The following is a 19,321-nucleotide window of genomic DNA, read 5'->3' on the forward strand; positions in this document are numbered from 1 at the left end:
AGGATTTAATTTAGGGTGCATAAATGCAGCTGGCAGTGGAACCTGTGCCACCACCAACTCATGTGATTGAGGCTAGATCTGCTCAGACTCCTGCTGAAATCTGAGAATGCCTCTACCTTGCCCTCCTTGAGTCTGCTCACAGTCTTTGTTCTGCATTTGCTGTGCAGTCTGGAGACAGTGCAGAGGAGGATTATGGCCTCTTGCAGGCTGTTTCCAAGGCTGTGGCCAGCCAGCTGGGGAAGGGGTTGACCCAGCTCCCAGGGCTCCTGTTGATACCAGCATAGCCTTTGGCACTTTATGTGATGTGCTCCTGCATCTCCCCTTCAGCAATTCAAGCGTGGCCAGGTGTGTTGTCTGCAGGCAACAACTGTGAAGGGAGGTTGATGAGATGATTTTTGGACCTGCCAGAGAGACAGCGAAGTGCATCCATTCATATCTTATAGCTCCTGTATCTTCGAAATGAATCATTTCAGACACATACAGAGGTGCTCCAAATGTATTTGCTCTTATGTGTTCAGCTAATGTAAGGAATCTCAAGTGCAGGGAAGAAGGAGAAGGGAAAAATTAGCTGGTAGAGTTTCTCACATTCTCTCACCAGCACTTGCTAATTAATCTTGTGGAGCCACTCAGAATGCAACCACATTTAAAAAGCTGTTGGCAGCAGTTTCACTGATATGGATACATGTGTACACCCCTTTGTGTACACCCTATATATGCATATGTTAAATATATATCTCTCATATACATATCACTGTCATATACACTATCACATATATATGTCTGTTTATACACATACACATGTGCAACACCTTGTGGTATTCAAGGCCAGGTTGGACAGAGCCTTGGGTTGCATGGTTTAGTGGGAGGTGTCCCTGCCCATGGCAGGGGGGTTGGAACTAGATGATCTTAAGGTCTTTTCCAACCCTAACTGTTCTATGATTCTATGTATGTATATGTATATATGTATGCATACATATGGTGTTTATATATATACATATATATATATATATACTAACAAGCTCCTCTGAGCATGCAGAAACCTGATGTGGTTAGACAAGTCTCCTCATCTGTCAGTGGAAAGTGGCAGTCCTTCCTTCTGTAAGCCAATTTTTGTATCCAATCACCAGCCTGAGCATTGCCTTCTGTGGGTAGCTGTGGGTGCAATGTGAACGTGAGCTGAGGTTTCCCTCTGTCAGACACAACATCTCAGGGCCTGTGCGCTGGGGCACGTGTGAGGCTGGGGAGAGTGGAAGAGATACTGCATGGCATACATGTATGCATGGCTTTCTGCTCTGGGAAGGGCACCAAGGCCCCCTATCTCCTGATCAGCCTCCTGTCCCCCATCCTCACAGGAAATTTTACCCTCAGATCCAAATGTGAATGGGTATGGTTCAAGGAGAAATCATACTTTGCCTATTCCTGAAATGTCTTTTAGAATAACAGCTGAAGATCTATATTTGTATCGGGGTCTACCAGTACCACAAACTCCACTAGAAAGTTCTTTTGAAGAATTTGTTTTTCCCACGCTGACTGCCTCTCACTGTTAGCTGCCTTGGGTACACACAGCACGTTCCTACCACATAGATGATACAAACACATCTATAGTGGTTCCTACGTGGCAAGGTACTGCAGAGGAGACACTTGAGCTGACACTAACTTGCAGATCTCTCCACATCACTCTGGGTTAGATAACAAAACCTGCATCCAGAGAGCCCACAGCCTCCAGGGCTTTGGGGATTGAGCTCCTGACCTTCATACAAATTCGGAGCAGTGCTTATGAGGATCACTGTGCAGATGCTGGGGCAAGGTTCTCAGATGGCTCTGGTCTCACAGCTGGGTGCACTTCTACTAGTTTACATCACTTGAGCTCTTGGTCCTTTTCTATTAGCTGCCTAGAGCTTCACTCTGATGTACAATTAAGTTAATCAGCATTAAGTTAATCAGCACTCACTTTGGGGTGAATGTGCACTGCTGGAAGGAGGGAAGGTCCTTAGCATAAAAGTAAACAAGAGACCTCAGGCTCAGCACTGAAATCAGCTTTCTCAAAAGAGATGTGGGCACATAAGGGAGGCTCTCCTTATTTCTCGTCTTTTACACAACACAATGCTTATAGAGTAAGTATCCAAGCCTGCGTGTCTGTATGTGTGTGTAACTGTTCTTCTGTAGGGTTTCTCCTCCCAGAACCCAAGTTATTTCACATTAATTGGGGGATTCACTGGACTCCTCTATTCCACAGGGGTTTGGACACCTTGCTGTCAAGAGACCTAAATTGCAACAGATTTGAAAGTTCCTCTTCATGTTTAACTGGAGTGTCCTGGAAGTCTTTCCATATACCTTGACATTTGAAATCACATCTAAACCTCTTCACATTTTCTGTACTTGTTCCTGCATCCCAGTGTCATAATGGCTATAGGAATTAGTGGATTCTCTCTGTCTTTCACATACAGATGCCTACATGCAAATGTATGTGAATGTACCAAATAATAAAGCAAATAAGAGGAGACTAGAACCCTGCCTTAGCCAGCAGATCAACAGGTCTCTATGTGACATATGTAGAGGTTGGTAGAAACCTGGGTCTCCAGTTCTTTTTAAGTTCCAACCAAGACTGATAAAACACTTGAGGCCCTTGGAATATGATCCTGCCTTTAAATAAAATCCAGTCTTACTTTCTAGCATGCTAATTAAAAGTGCATGGCTGATTCAGGCAGCAAGAGGAGTGCTGCAGGCATAGAGATGGCAGGGTTTAGCCTGTTGTTGAGTATACAGTATTAAAAACAGGCAGATGTCTTATAAAGATGATTACGCCAGCACTGTTGACCTTTCTGCAAGAACAGGAATAAAAGCAGGAGGGGAAGCAATAATCAGTTTTGATTTATCTAGAAAGCACTCTTCCTTTTTTAGGCATGAAGCTACTGTTGATGTAGAAAGGTAAGGGAGGTTGCTGTCACCCTTCTATGTCACATCAGTGCACACTCACCAGCTGCTTGGAGCTGAGCCTGTGAGTGGATTGACACACTCAGACCTCAACCAGAGACACCTCCTCTGGGACTGCACATGAGAGCATGGGTCACTGCCTCCCTTAGATATTTTCCGGCTCAGCCCTGTGTTTGGTCTGTGTTTGTTTTGTTTTGTTCTGTTTTGTTTTGCTTTGCCTTGTTGGGCTGGTGGATGAGTGAAAGCTGGTGGAAAGGGGTGCCCTGATGCAGGCTCCCTGGCTCAGCACCACTGCTGGGGACTATGCAGAGGCACCAACTGATCCCAAAGTAGCCCCCATGATGGAGCACTTAACTCTCTCCTGACAGACTTGGTGTTACTTTCTAATGGCCCAGCATTCCCCTGCAGAGCAATTAGCCTACAACCCATATCACAATGGAAAGCTATAACCCTGCCCAAATTAATGTTAGGAGTACTAAATTTCCAAAATCTGAGCTTTAGAAAGTACAGCCATGACTACTAAAGATAACCTGAGGGAATATGCAAGGATTCCAGTTCCTGTTTCTATATTCTGTTGCAGGCAGTACATGTGCTTTCATGACATACACAAAGTAATTTAGTGCTTAATCCAGAAAATTAAAATGGCTTCCTCACTGTTTTTTGGTTTGGGAAGCTCAGGACAACTTTGAGAGTGACCCACTCTGAGATTTGCTAAAAAGAAATCAGAGGTTTCTTTGTAATTTTATGTAATTTTATGAGAACCTCTTTTCTGCTCTATTTCTGTGCGAGGGCATTGAGGGAAACCCTCTGTAGCTGAGCTAGTCTTTCCTGGTATGCACATTTCTGGCTAGAGCCATGTGTGTACAGATACCTGCTAACCTTAGAACTGGAGCTGTGTCTTTATGCTGAGCCTTCAAAACAAATGTAGTCAAAGAAAGCAAGCGTGTAAGATTTTTGTGGTGCTGAAATAGTCTGCAGGGTGCCTTTGCTCTAAAAGTACTTTTTCATTATTTTTTTTTATTAAGTTGGATCCAGCCACCCAGGTCTGAAATGGGTCTGTTTCACTGTATTTATTTAGGGCTGGTGCTTTTGGGAATAGCAGAAGGTGCTGGCTCTCTAAGAGTAAACCTAACCATTTGTTGTACTTCATGCATTTTAAGGCCAGGAGAAAAAAGGCATTGTGCTCATGCAGACCTTCCAAAGACAGAGACTTTTCTTTACTTACATAATTCTTACTCTGAGTCCAATCTCTTTAGCTGAATTTAGACTAACTTATTTCAGGAAAAATGAACAGTCTACCTTAAACTAATTTTTTTCAGTTAAATAGCAGAGCTGATACACTACTGTAATGGATAGTTACCCTTAATGATAACAATTACGTTTCTAATCTATTCACCTTTCCTGAGTCATTTACAAACTCTGCTAGTAATCATCACCCTGTTTTGGGGGGGAGGAAGTCACTCTTAAACACATTGTCTCAGCAGTGACTTTCCATTTCTAGTTAGATTTTGAGACATACCAGTTGTCTGACTTTAACTCAGTTTATGTGTGCTACACTGTATAGCTCTATAGTTTCATAAATCCAACATCACGTGGAATTAAGTTGAATAGCATACCAAAGACTAAAGTTATCACACCAGCACCAATACATCTATTTAGCAAACCCGTAATCTCCTCCGAAAATATCTACTTAGTTTGACAAGATGTTTTTTCCTAAACCTATGCTGCTTAGCATCAATTATTTATTACAATATTTTATTAATTGAGACATATTTCAACTTGTGCAGCTGTTTGTGATGTGTATAACTAGAAGTTCAGAATATAGGATGTATTTTGCTATATTTAATTCTCTCTTCTGCTTAACTGAACATGTAGATTTAGACATTTCCATTGAATGATTCATTATGCAACTTCATTTAACGTGACCCAAATTCTCCTAGAGTTTATGTGGTTGCACACACTGCAGTAGGGGTCTCTTTCCCTCTGCAATACACTGATACTGCTCATGGCATTGTCTGTTGCTCACCATCCTTTAGGAAATGTGTCCCCCTCAAAGCAGAGGAAAAGGAATATAGCCCTGAAGGAAAATATTTTAACCAAGTGCCACCAGTATTCCTTCCAATGCAAAGTGTTGCTTGTATGAGTGGTACTTACATAGACATTTCCTACATATTAGACATACAATTCAAAGACAATGTAATGAGCAAGAAGCTTGTAAACTATAGTCCTCTAAAAGCAATTAATAAATGTAATAAAATTCCTGTTCTTTTAAAATAGATCCCCCTTCCTCACTCCAAGGTTACAATGATAGCAGCTGCAATACTGATGGGTAGGCACTGCTGCGGCTCCCAATAAAGCTCCCCTAATGGGGTTTGAAAGCCTTCCCTTATCAGCATAACACGTTTCTCTAAAACTAAACGGTGCAGCAAGAGACAGCTAATGCAGAGGGAAAAGATATTTTCTGTGTGTAGCAGAGCTGAGCACCAGGTTGTGGACAACACTAACACAGAGAATTTGGTCATCTGGGGGCCATGACAACTAGAACCAAACAGAGGAGTTGATTGCTTAGGAAAAATCTTGCGTCTTAAAGGTGAAATATTTGCATGTCTTTGTATCTGTCTGTGGCCCTGACTTAATGCTATTGCATGGGTGACTGAAGCGTATCTGATTATACACTATTCATTTGGGAGAACTCATGTATTTTTCCACAATCTTTTTACAGCTCCCAAATCTACCTTTTGTCCCACTGAAGAGACCTGGTGGCCAGGCCTGGTTATTATCATTGCAGTATGCTGTGCCACACTAGTGTTCCTCTTTGTAGTTGTCATCATTTGCTACAAAGCCATAAAAAGGTAAGATTCCAGATGCTTTTACTGTGCTTAGGGCAACACAACCTCACAAAGCTTGATCCAAGGCTTGGCTGACACCTTGTTTTGTTTAAAGACATCCTAAAGGCAAAATGCATCCTGTAATCAATGTGTGTTTTCATTGGAAAGTCACTTTATGTACCATATCCTACCTGTTTAAACGGTGAAGTTCAATGCACAGTCATGGGTATGAGGAGGAGAAAAACTAGAAATGTGGTAACAGCCACAATGTTCAGATTAACAAGAACTTCCCCAAAGCCAGATTGCTGCAGGTTGCTGCAGAATGTCAATAGCTTTGGCTTGGCCAAGTGTAGAGGTAGAAAACACTGTCTTACCACTTCTGGAAGTATTCAGAATTTACATGTGAGGTTTTTGACTCAGGCCCATCACTAATTGTAGTGTTTCAAATTGATGCAAGTTCTTTTAATTCAAACTCTAGGGTAATCTATGTTGTTTTTCATTTGGAGGCTCTATTTCCAATTTATTCTTGCTTCCAAATTCTCATCTAGAGAATAAAATGCAAAAGCTGTCTCTTTTAGTGTAAAAGCCAATGTAAAGCCTATGTACAACATGGTGTTGTAGTAACCATTTCAGTTCACTGTCATTGCAATAGATGTGCTTGCATAGGCCTCCAGCAGTTAGAAAGTATTGTCTTCAGTTACATAGAAAAATGGAAGTGGGAATAATTTCTTCACCTAAATAATATTTTGCATTTCTGGTGGAAGAAGTCAAAACTGTAACATTTCTGTATGAATACTTCAACTGCAAGTCCAAAGTGTCAATTTAGAGAAGAAAGTAACTTGGGAATTGTATCCTCGATGGAGGGAGTTCCTTTTCTCCTCTATTGGTTTCAGTGTGGCTCTGACAACACCCTACAGTCATGGCTTCATGGTGTCACTGTTTCATACAGTAGGTGTCTTGTGCAGGAGCTGCTAGTACAGCTGGGTGACCCAGCTGCAGTAGAGAATGCAATATGCAATCCATAACTCTCCTGAGATACTGCAGTGACAAATGAATTGCAGCTTGGACTAAAGTATTTTTTTTCAACTTTGTGATTTTTGAGTGATACTAAAAAAAAAAAAAAAAAAGAAAGGAAAAGAAATGAAAAAATGAAAATACCTTTCATGGAAAATGTTATCTGCATGAAAAAAACTGCAAGATTTTTTATGAGCCTCAGTGGGGATATCACAGTGATGCAGCATTGCACATGCTTTGTAGTTGTCTGAAAAATTTATGCAGGATTTGAAGGGTAATGTATCCAAGAGCATAAAAAAGGAAAACTTCAAATGAGAAGACAGAAGTCTGTATTTGATTTCTTATTAAATTTACATAAGTATCTTTGCTGTTCTAGTTTAACTAAAATGAATGCTTATTAGTTTTAAGGATTTGGAAAGCTTTCAATCTAGTGACAGCACTTGTAAAAAATCATCTATGGAGGACTGCAGTTGGAGTCCGATTAGATTGGTATCACAGTGCAAAGTCTCTTACTTGTAGTTCTGACATTGTACATCCTACCATTGGCTGCTCATAGGGGACTGGTCCAGCTCCATGTGTAATTCTATTAGTTTCTATTAGCTTCAAAACCAGTTATTGTACTTACCTTCCTACTGCCAAATTGTGAGTGATTTCTGCCAAGGCTGCAAAATATACCTATGGGAGCAGGAATTCTTCAGGGCAGCTTGTGCCTAGTGAGGAATTGCTGGTCAAATCTGGTGCTGGTATATGGGAGGAATAGAAAAGAAATGTAAACAGCAAATTTAGAGCTGCCTTGAAAAGGCTTTGGGAGTTCACATAACAGTCTTATGCTTTGTGTTGGTGAAGAATAATACTGATACTTGATGAAGATACCCATTGTTTGTCAATGGTGTGAATATCAGCATACAAGTCAGCTGCCTAAACAGGCATTAGGTACACAGAAGAGTGAAAATCCCTCTTAGATATGCTTATTGTTGACATTCACACTGCTGACAAATGCTAAGCCGAAAGCTGCTCAGACATGGGATGGACAGCTATAAAAGAAAATCTTATTAATTATATTTTTACATGGTACCTAGAGCATTCCTTTTCATCAATGAGTCCTTCCTGAAACAGCTTTGCTAAAAGGATGCCCTGAAGTTCCTAGCAGCATTCCCCAGTAGTTCAGGGTCCTTGATCCACTGAAAAAGATATCTTTTGATAAATGCTAGGAAATAAGGTAAGATGCTTCACAAGAGAAGCATCTCTGCCTTCAACGCAGAGTATTGTTACATATTGTTGAGCTGAATTGGCTTAAGCTAGTGTGAGAAGTCCTTCACTCTACTTCTTTGCTGGGAGGCAGTGGTGGCTAGAGAAAGAGTAAGGGGATTAATCTGGGTGATGCTGAAGCCAAGGGTCCCTCCAGTGTATTCCCAGCCTCTGGTTCCATGCTCTGCCCTGTCCTTTTCCACACCCGTATCCCCACCAGCTGGCCTCTCCAATCATCCCCTTAGTCCTTGTTCCTGTGCATCTCCTGGACCTAGGACCTCTGTCATTGCAGCATCTCTGACAGATCTGTCTTCTCCCCCCCACTGAAGAGATGCTGAAGACTGAAGTAACAGCAGTCACCTGGTTGTAGAGTGTAGCAAGAGTTAAATGTTTTCGTAGGAAAATACAGGCAGAGATTTATTCTCACAGAGCTTGGATCTGTTGTATTAATCCCTCACTTTCATAAGAATCAAATTTGTAGTAGAAAGAAAAACAAAAATCCTATTGTGCTCAAGTTAAAATCTCATTTACTGGTTTCAAAGGGCGAGACCTAATCAAACTCTCTCATGTCTGCTTTCCTGTAGCAGGAAGAGAGGAAGTGACTGACCTTGAAGTATCGTAACTCCACTGTATTTTTATTCAATCTGTATAAAAAATGTTTCTTGTGGGTTGTTTGTTTTCTCTCGTAAAAACTAAAAGCTAAACTTCAGCAGATCTCTGATTTTAGGCATTAAGGGGTTTTGTGATAAAATACAACCTAGAGGATCAGTGCTTCTTTGTATAAAATAACTACCAGAGCTAAGCAAGCTTGCTGCTACCTCCATCTCTGCATCTCCCCTGGAAATGCTGAGGTTCTCTCAATATTAAATGGTTGTAAGAAATGCTGAATTCCATTCCAGTGGATGGACTTGATCTCTCTGATCCCTGAGGGAACTAATACCATAATGTGCCAATCATCTTTAATCCTCAGGGAACTACTAGACAGGTTAAACTATTGGGAAGATACATATGGGGCGATTCTTCAAAGGCTCTTAAAGCAGTCTCTAAATTTCCTGGGTGTGATGCTAGCATCTGCAGTGTTGGACACTGCATGACTGGCATACCAGGTACAGGTGTGTGCTGCTTCATAGATCAAACACCAGAAGAGATAGGATGTGATACTGTGTTGTGCTGTAGCACGGTTACCCACATCATGATAGCACCCTCAGTCTGGCAGTGGAGAAACAGCTATTTTCTCTCGTCTTGGTGACAGAGGAGTATTTCCTTTTTTAAAAAAAAAAGTAAATTTTCTCCTAAGAAACTTTTCCATGGCACATTAGAAAAAAAATTAAGGGTTGGCACTTAGCATAGGCAGCAATTGCAGTCTGACATCTGTAGATTTCCAGAACAGCCTTAATCACTGGCTAAGGCTGAGATCCACTGTAAGCAGTGGAACTTTTGTGCTCATTTGATGGTTAAGGAAAGTGATCTCACAACCAGTGATTTCTGTAATACATAGCAGGAGCAGATGAAAAACAGCTTCAAAATCTGGAATACCTCCAGGTATTTCTCTTCCATGTCTCTCTCTGTAAAATCCTGCCATTCTGTCTTTCCCTGGAAGACTGTCACCAAGAAGTAAAAGCAGGACGTCCAAGGACAGTTCATAAACTAACACAGGAGAAAGCTGGATCATTTCAGTATTACATGGTTTGTGGACTTCGGCAAGTGCACCATGAATGCCAGGAGCTCTAACAAATACTCATCTGGTATAAATCAGTGTGGACTCAAAAACAGTCAGTGGAGATCAGTTTCTTTAATCAGCTCTGGAGATAGCTGGTTTTTAAGCGATTTTTTTAGCATCTCCAAGTACCTGAGCAATAATAATAGTAATAGTAATGAGTAAGACAGTAAGGCTGGAGGGAAGTGGGAAGCAAACACAGTAAAGAGGATTAACAAGAGTTGTTTGGTAAATAAGCAACTGACGTTGCAGGGAGAGGGACCTGCAGTATATAATCCTGTTTCTGCCGCTCATGGTTTGTTAGTGCCTGTGTGGGGAGTAAGATAGTTACATAAAAGGGAAAAATAAATCCCTGGCTCCCTGTATAAATTACGATACTAGAGCCATCTCTGAAACCTCTAAGGGGAGGTTTCCCTGCTAAGGGGAAAGCAAAACTGACCCTCCTGGTTTCCATGCCAGCTGATGCCCCAGCTATGCAACATGGCAAGACGTGTTTCTGATGGTTTTCCAGCATGTGGAGAACCTGTATTTAATATTTCTGAACATCCATACAGTCTGAGATGACTCATGAGTAGCCCATTGTACCTAAGGATGTGACTCCTTGGCTCTGATGGAATTTAGGTAGGATGTATTCTTCTGCTCTCAGATGTACCACAGGGTTTGCTGACAAAAGAGTCCTCTTGCTAAGTCAACAGAAAAGCCAGGCTGATGGCAGCAAAGTTTTACATGTATAGCTTTTACTCACTATTTTTTGTCAAGCCACTGTTTTGTATGTGTTCCAGAGCCTGAGAGAATGGTACCATAAATGTCTACAAATGAATTTCCTTGAATAGGCACTGGGTTCACCTTCAGATAGTAATTAAATGGAAGAAAACATTGTGCTGAAATAAAAGAACAAGTCATATTTGAACTGTCTTAAAATTCATTGCTCAGGTATTTTCTAGGGTACTTTGCATTAGTGTATAATTTATGGACACTGTATACTGCAAGGTCTAGTTTCAGTAGCAGGAACAAAGTTTCAAAAGTTGGTTTTGTTTGACAAAATGAGGCAGATGCTTGCAAGGGGAAAACACTGAGGCTCTCCTAAGGAGGCGAGTAAGTGGGAGTGGGGCTGTGGTGAGCAGACGCGCTCATGGTGCTCAAAAGGAAGTAGAAGATGTGTGAGGGCAGATCTTTGCATCTTTAGTTCAATTTGTTGACCTCAAACTAGTTCAACTCTGCAAAAGAGGTCAACCCCTAAGAAGTGCCATTTAAAAGGGCATACAGTCTTCATCAGGAAGACATAAGAATGTCACTGAAGGCAGTTGAAAGACAAACTTCAAAATACTGGAAAATCTAAGGAAAAGACCGCCATACTGTATGCTGGTTATTTTTTCCACTGACTGAATGTTGATGTTTATCAACAACTGGATCAGCATCTGCCACTGAGCATCACTGTCCAGGTCTTCAGTCACCTCTAACCAAAGCCCAACATCTCCTTGGGTTGCTTAGCCTCTATGCCTAGTCATCTCCCAGTGGTGAATCGTTGGACTACAGATTATCTACTAATGACAATTTAAATACTCTGAGCAATCTTTCTGCAAAAGATACCATTTTTTAATCAAGAAATGAGTTCATGGAAGCACTGAATGGTTGAGGTTGGAAGGGACAACTTGAGATCCTCTAGCCCAAACCTCTGCTTTAACAGTCAGCTACAGCAGGTTGCCCAGGTCAGTGTCCATCTGGGTTTTGAATATCTCCACAGATGGAGAGTCCACAACCTCTCTGAGTTCTTGTTAGTTTTATTGTGTTCTTTCAAACTATCGCTATTTTTTAAGCTAAATGTAGCTTTGCTTGATGGAAACTGTCTGCTAGTACAAGGAAAATCAGTTGTTCTTCCAAACAGTATTGAAATCTGGGTGTTGGTTATGCAACAGTTTCCAGGGTAGCATACATGAGATAAACCTCAATTTTAAGTAAAATAGCAGAAATATTGCTCCTACTAACTAGCAGGCTCATTTGACAGATCAAAGGCTGAGGAGTAAAGTGGATAAAACAGCCTTTCGTTTGGAGAGATGGCTGAGCCAACTCACACGGGTGGTGCTGTGCAGCAGTTTGCTTTCCTGTTGCCTATGCAGTACATGTTGGTCAGATAAGCAGGAGGATCTGCTCTTCAGTGCTGTCAATCTGGGATTTTTATAATTAATACATGTTTGCATAACTGTTATAAGGCAGGATTTCTCTCTCTCTTTTAAGTTATACCAAGATGTTTCTCATAACTGGGAATATGGGAAGCCTTCAGAAGGCTTTAGTCTTTAGCATAAAACAAGTGGTCCAGCTGTTTCACAGGATCCTCTCCTGTGGGTCATTGTGCACTTGTTCACTCCTGATTTGTGGTATACTGACAAAGATGCCAACAGGACTCTGTAGACCATTATGGTCTATCCTGTGATCAATTAACTTTTCACTGTGATCAGAAACAAACTTCTCACTTTTCTGTGCTGCAGATGAGGGTACCACATTGAATGAGCAGAAGTCTTGCAGTAGATTCAAGTATTATACAGTCACTGCCTCCATGCAACTCTGATAGCTGTGAGTGGGTTTTACAGGCTCATGCCAGAATATAATGCTCGTGCTAGTCTAATTGTATTGGTTGAAATATTCCTGATTTACTCCAGCACAAATTGAAGATACAAGTGGATACTGGAGCTTTGAAACATACAAAAGAGTTGCCAGGTGTACCATGAGTTTATTATTACAGTTTTTCTTGAAGCCATAACTTCTGGAGAAATCTGAATAAATCTGAGATCAGAGTTCTCTTCGCCATCTAGTGTAAAAACTGATTTCAAGGCTCTTACATACCCAAGGTCATACAAGGCAAAAAAAAAAAAAAAAGAATAAAATAAGGTTTCTTAGAAATCCATTACATTCTTAAGCCAACCATAGTTTTTACAAGCTGACACAAGGGCATTTGTGGTTGACCCTGGTGGTGAAAAGCCACAGCCCTGGCTGAGATATACCCAGTACAATGTGTAGGGATATTTAAAGAAAGTTACTGGCTTGTATCTGGGATATTTGAGCTTAGGACTGTGTTTGTTACAGCCTGCAAGAGCCCAGCAGCACCCTAGGGTGTCTGGGGCAATCTTTTTTATGATTCAGAGGAAAATGTTCCCATGGTAGTAGGCTGGCGGATCTATTACTCCATTACTCTGTGTCACTCAGAAATTCCCTCTACACAACGAGAATCCCATAGGAACCTGCTGAGTGCTTTTATTGCATCCTTTTGCTTTCCACAAAAGATTTGCAGTGTATCTTGAGTAAAAGCAGTAAAGCCTGATTTCTCCAGTGGCTGAACAACTGCAACTCCCAGTGGGCTTAGTGGACACAGTGGATTTGCAGGATGTCTAAAATCCTAAAAGGTAGGAACAAGAAAGCCAGGAAAGTATGGGAAAGCCCCAGAAGTTCCTGTGTGTCCCACACTGCCCCAGGCAGGCTCTGCCCAAACTCTTTTTGATCTTCCTCAGGGTTACAAGAAGCCAAACCCGACTGTGGAGCAGCTAAGCTCCAGTCAGTCCCCTATTCATCACGTGCATTCAGCTACCTTCAAGATGACTGGGACTGTTCAGAGCACCTCTCAGCCCTGTGTCCATGCCCCATTGCTCCCCAGTCTCTGTCCTTTCTTCTTTTCTGCATCACCCCCACGTTGCGCTGAATTTGACCATGCAGAAGGTACCCCTTCCCACTGGACCTTTCAGCATGCTTCTGGCCAGAAGCCCTGGGTTGGCCCTGCCCTTGGCTCTTCTAATTCATGGCTTCTACCAATTTTGACTTTGATGCCTGGCTCTAACCCAAAGTGCAGTGTGCAGAGATTCAAGCGAAAGGCAGAGCTCAGGGAAGAGCAGGAGCTGTGCTCAGACATGCTTCCATCAGCCAGAGGTAGGCATCTGCCCATGGCAGTGTTATTTCCCACTGTAATCTGTGTGCATAGTTTCGCACCTTTGTACAATGAGTCACAACAAGGTGTGCAAACAAGATCTCAGCTTTTCCATGCCCTCACGTGCTGATAAAGGAAGGCTCAGGGGAGCTTGTCCTCACAATCTGGTTTCATGGGTCCCCACTGCTGTGAAGGGAGGTCAGATCACACACACCGCTGCCTTGCTGTGCTGTTTGCTGCCATGCAGCCACACTGCCTGGGGAGTGAAAGGGTGCACACAGGGTCCCTCATTGCAGTTCTTCAATGCTCCTCTAGTGCACATGGATCACTTGCAGCCACTCTCCAGCCCATTGCAGCTGTGCCGCCACCACCTGAGGCTGCATGGTCTGATTTCTGCCCCTTCTGTCCTTCCTTCTCTGCACCCCCATACTTACTGCTAAATATTGATCATGCTTTGGGGTTGCTAAGCAGCACACAGCTCCTTGCTCAGGACAGCCTTACGTGGAAGGCAAGACATGCAGTAAGTCCACATGGGCAGAGCTTTGGGTGGGAGAAGGGGTGGTCCTGCTCTGCCACATGCTTAGCTCACTCTGACTCTGGTGTCCCTTCTGTCAGCAGGCATGTGGCCACTCCCTACAGTATGGCTGGGCTGGAGAATGATGCTCTGGTTTGTCTGTCTTGTAGAGTTGTTGGCAAAATGTCCATGTCAGTGTTTGTGGAGATGGGCATCATGACATCCATTCCTTAAACCAGTGCCAGATAATGGAGTGAAGCACTAACAGGGTCTGATGTGCAGGGTCTGATCCTAGCTGTGTGCAGGGCGACTATGGGAAAATAGGGTCATTCCTTATTCTGGCCTTTAAAAAGAGGCTAAACAAGGAGCCAGAGAAATGGTGCCAGCTTTGGTGTCTGCTTCTACAGACAGTAGCATGAAACCTTATGAAAGATGTTAACACACTTGAGCAGGGGGAAACTGCAGGCTAACCTGGTTCTTCCCTTCAGTAGCTCTGAGCTGAACTGAAGACTCTCCTCAAAAATTGTGCAGTTACAATTGTCTAAAGCCAATTGCTCCCAAAATCACTCCCAAAAAGCCAATTGGTCTCTAAGGCCAAACAGCCCTGCACAAAACCAAGTCATTGTGTAGATACCAAGGTCTTTGACGGACTTGCTGAGTGCTCTGGGCACAAAGTAGCACAGATCAACTTTGTTTGGGGAATGGAAAAGTCCATTGCCTAAAATGGCAATATCTACAGTCACTTGGCTGGTGAGAGACATACTGTCCTTCTGAGACAGCAAGAGAGCAGCCCTTGCTCATCTCCTCTCCCTGCCCCTTATTATTCCAACCCCACATTTTCCAGCACTATTGCTCATTCTGACCTTGAGCACAGGGCATCAACAGCCAACCAACTTATAGGCATGGTATTCCTGCACCTTTTCCCACCTCTACTTTCCCATACAATATTGGATGTGAGGGCGATCTGGCTGTGACACCTGTCACCCCATTGATCGCCAGGGTTGATTCGGCTGATCTGGCTGGCTAGGCGGGTGTCCCCTTCCTCCCTCACCGCTCCACGTGCGTCCCTCCCGAAGCTGCGCGCTCGGTCGAAGAGGACGACCTTCCCCGATAGAGGCGGTACCGTTCATCGGTCACGGGTATACGGTATCTGCGCTCCCCTGCTAGAACCTCCAAACAAGCTCAAGGTCCATTTGTAGGAGAACGTAGGGTAGTCAAGCTTCCAAGACTGCAGACACATCCAAGTGAGGTGCTGCACGTGGCAGTCTGCCATTCTTTGGACTGTGAACTGGCTGAAGGAGAGAAGCCAGAGAGTTGTAGTCTATGGGGCGGAGTCTAGTTGGAGGCCTGTATCTAGTGGAGTGCCTCAAGGGTCCGTACTGGGACCAGTATTATTTAATATATTCATCAATGATTTAGATGAGGGAATTGAGTGTACTATCAGCAAGTTTGCTGATGACACTAAGCTGGGAGGGGTGGCCGACACGCCAGAAGGCTGTGCTGCCATCCAGAGAGACCTGGACAGGCTGGAGAGTTGGGCGGGGAATAACTTGATGAAATATAACAAGGGAAAGTGTAGAGTCCTGCATCTGGGCAGGAACAACCCCAGGTTCCAGTATAGATTGGGGAACGACCTGTTAGAGAGCAGTGTAGGGGAGAGGGACCTGGGGGTCCTGGTGGACGACAGGGTGACCATGAGCCGACACTGTGCCCTTGTGGCCAAGAAGGCCAATGGCATCCTGGGTTGTATTAGAAGGGGGGTGGTTAGTAGGTCGAGAGAGGTCCTCCTTCCCCTCTACTCTGCCCTGGTGAGACCTCATCTGGAATATTGTGTCCAGTTCTGGGCCCCTCAGTTTAAGAAGGACAGGGACCTGCTGGAGAGAGTCCAGCGCAGGGCAACTAAGATGATTAAGGGAGTGGAGCACCTCCCTTATGAGGAAAGACTGAGGGAGCTGGGTCTCTATAGTTTGGAGAAGAGGAGATTGAGGGGTGACCTTATTAGTGTATATAAATATATAAAGGGGGAGTGTCACGAGGATGGAGCCAGGCTCTTCTCAGTGGCAAACAATGAAAGGACAAGGGGTAATGGGTACAAATTGGAGCACAAGAGGTTCCACTTAAACCTGAGAAGAAACTTCTTCTCAGTGAGGGTGACGGAACACTGGAACAGGCTGCCCAGGGGGGTTGTGGAATCTCCTTGTTTGGAGACATTCAAAACCCGCCTGGACACGTTCCTGTGTAAACCTTATCTAGGTGTTCCTGCTCCGGCAGGGGGATTGGACTAGATGATCTTTTGAGGTCCCTTCCAATCTCTAACATACTGTGATACTGTGATTGATATATTTTGCCCAAGGACAACTTCTAATTGGGAACCCAGGTGAATAGTTTATAGATGTCTTTTACTGACCTCACTGTAGCTGAGCAGAAGCAGGTAGGTAGTTATGTCTTGTTCAATGTATATGTTTAGATGTGTTGTCTATATAAAAAAAGCAAGGTATTGATCAGGATTGGTACAGCTGGGCCCTTGAAAGCCATGTTTCTCCGGATTTCTTAATACATGTTTGTCAAGCACTTTGAAGGTAGAAAGCATTGAGTAGTGATAGGTGGTGTTCAGTCTGTTCCAGAAGGACTGGAGAATTTTAAAAGACTAAGAGAAAGGTCTCTGGGCTTCCACTGGTAGTTTTGTATTTCTGAGTGCCACATAAGCAGAGGAGTGTTTGTTGCCTTCATGCCAGCACCTGTGAGAATGTGCATGTCTCACTTTTGTGTGTGTCACACGTGTGCAGAAACGAAAACTCAGACTTGCATAGTCATTCAGCTTGTGGCACAAAAGCCCAGAGATTGTGCACAGTCCAGTTTGGGGGCAGCCTTAAATTGTTGTCCAGCATTACACAGTTTCCATGACTTTGATTTAGTGAGATGCATAATGCCACTACTGCAGTAATAGGTCCAGCCTGCTGTTGTCTGGAGGATGTTCACAGAAGGGCTCCAGGAAATTGTGTTTTTTTCCCATTTCTGATCTGCATGAAACGGCAGGGGGGAAGGTAGGAGAGTGTACTGCTTTCATCATCAGCAGTTACCCATTCCCAGCCACCATCCAGACCCAGTTGCCATAGAAGAGCAACGCACCCTGTGTCCAGCTCTGACCATAGGTATTTCCTTGATCACTGAGAATCAATCCCAGGGAAACTGAGGCTGCACCTGAAGTTCAGTGAAAAGATTTCTCCTGTTACACTGGTTGTTTAAGTTCCCTGAAGCAATTGATATTCCATCTTTGATATTTCAGGATGGCAGCTGAGACATATGAGTAACATGGAGCTGGAACAAGGTGCTTGGGTTACCCTGTCTGTCCCCAGTATTGTGAGCACTGTGGCATTTGATCCATTCCATAAACATATCAGTGTCATTCTTGAAGCTGTATAGTTTTCCCTCTCTCCTTTTCCCTCTTCCAGCAGTCTCAGTTCAAACCGTTATTTTTCTGAGAGTAAAAGAAGCTTTTCTGCATCTCCAGCCTAAATTTACCTATGGCTTCTTCCTATTTCTTCCTTTCAAATGCCCTTTCTGGAGTTCCCTGAGATCAATCCCGTCCCCTTTTTCTTTTCATTATACTGGGTTTTTCAAGCTCGCTTATTGTCTTCTACAAGAAATTAGGACAGAAATTTGAGCTGTCTACTCTTTGTAAATTATAGATGTGCAAGGGCAGATCATACCTAATGCAGTAGAGTTACATATAATCCCAGTTATCTGGGTGCTACACATATACTGAGAAACCCAGGCTGTTTCCGCATTGCTCAGCATGAGCTGAGCTCCATGAACACACCTTAACTGCCTACACTGCTCTGTGGCAGGACAGGCCTTTGAGGAGCAGGAGTGTGTCCAGCTCACCCCCGAAGGGCACTGCCAGCGCACAGCCATGGCCACCCTCCAGACATGTTTTGGCTTTGTTCAAAGCAGGGTGCCTTCCTTCCATGAATGTAATGTCTTTTTTTTTTTCCCATTTAGAGGCTTTTTGCCGGGCTGGAAGGCTGATAACATGAGCTCATTTTTTACATTAGGCCCATTCATTTTTTTCCTTTTGTCATAAAAACATATTGACAGTGTATTCCGTGCTGGGAATGCCTGACAGATAATGGCAGCTGTAATATCCCTTCAGTCAATAAAACCTTTTAAAGCTCATTATAGGGAATGCAAAGAATGCGTTGTAATGCGAGGGGTCACTAAAAGTACTTTTATCAATTATTACACTTAATAGACCAGTATCCTAATAATAAAGCTACTTCTCTTCCTTAAGGTTGTGTTTGTGTAGGAGCGTAATTCTGAAGTCAGGTTAATTGAAGACTTACTAGGAAATGTGATTGCATCATCTTAGTCTCTCAGGACAGGTCTTCCTCTGTAATATCAGAACAAAACCTCCTGAAGTCCAGCAGTCTGTGGAATTACTCTGACTTTGCACTGCTGACAATAAATGAAGACTAAACCCCACTTCTTAGATTTCTCATGTGGCTCAGCAAACTACTGCAATCTGAACAGGCCAGATCCTCCCTTCAGATAGATACACAGCCAAAGGGGGAAGTTAGAATGTGACTCTCTTTTCATGACACTGAAAAGTCTCTCCAGAGGAATGTCCTTCTTTAGCATGAGTCCCATATGTCTGGGCCATAGCACCAGACTGTCCAGCTCAGGTTAGTCATTAGGCAAGGCTTGTTGTAGGCAGCTACATAAAATCTTATGGCTGTGTCCCAGAAGGCAGTTGTTGTTAGTGCATTGAGCCCCTCTAGCAGGGGTCCTGTTCACAAACCAGTCTTAGAAAGTAAGTTTGCTTATCCCACCAGATGCTTTCACAGGACTGATTCACCTCCAATGGCTGGTGGCCAGCATGAATCAAACAGATGTTTGATGAACATCCCCAGTACTGAGATGCAAACAGCCTCTGTTCACATTCTCTATGTTCTTATAAACATTCAGGCTATTCAGAGAGATGGTCTAGTTATTGAATAACATTACAAAATTCATTCTTCCATTCCTTCCCCATATCTGCTAAATAAGGATGTTTTTGAAGTGTTGATTGTAGCCCACATATCATCTCTTCTGGGCTTCCAGCAGTGAAGTCTAGCCAAGAGCTAGGTACTGCTAGCATCAAAGCTTACGAGATG

General features: G+C 43.2%; 1 protein-coding gene across 3 annotated transcripts in view; it reads left to right on the plus strand.

The window, feature by feature from the left end:
• PRIMA1 (proline rich membrane anchor 1) overlaps nucleotides 1-19,321 on the plus strand; it is a 49,856-nt gene that overhangs the window by 22,144 nt on the left and 8,391 nt on the right. For all 3 annotated transcript variants that reach the window (XR_009726475.1, XM_061359900.1, XM_061359899.1), the window contains exon 4: nucleotides 5,657-5,786. Coding sequence is in view for 2 of the 3 variants with exons in the window: in XM_061359900.1 (XP_061215884.1) it covers nucleotides 5,657-5,786 (130 nt within the window). In the remaining variant the exon portion in view is untranslated. The remainder of the gene's footprint in view (nucleotides 1-5,656; nucleotides 5,787-19,321) is intronic.

The sequence above is a fragment of the Neopsephotus bourkii genome, unplaced genomic scaffold (genome assembly GCF_033783945.1).
Source record: "Neopsephotus bourkii isolate Nb327-2 ecotype Australia unplaced genomic scaffold, CSIRO-AGI_Nbou_v1 NB_998, whole genome shotgun sequence".
NCBI classification, from domain to species: Eukaryota; Metazoa; Chordata; class Aves; order Psittaciformes; family Psittacidae; genus Neopsephotus; species Neopsephotus bourkii.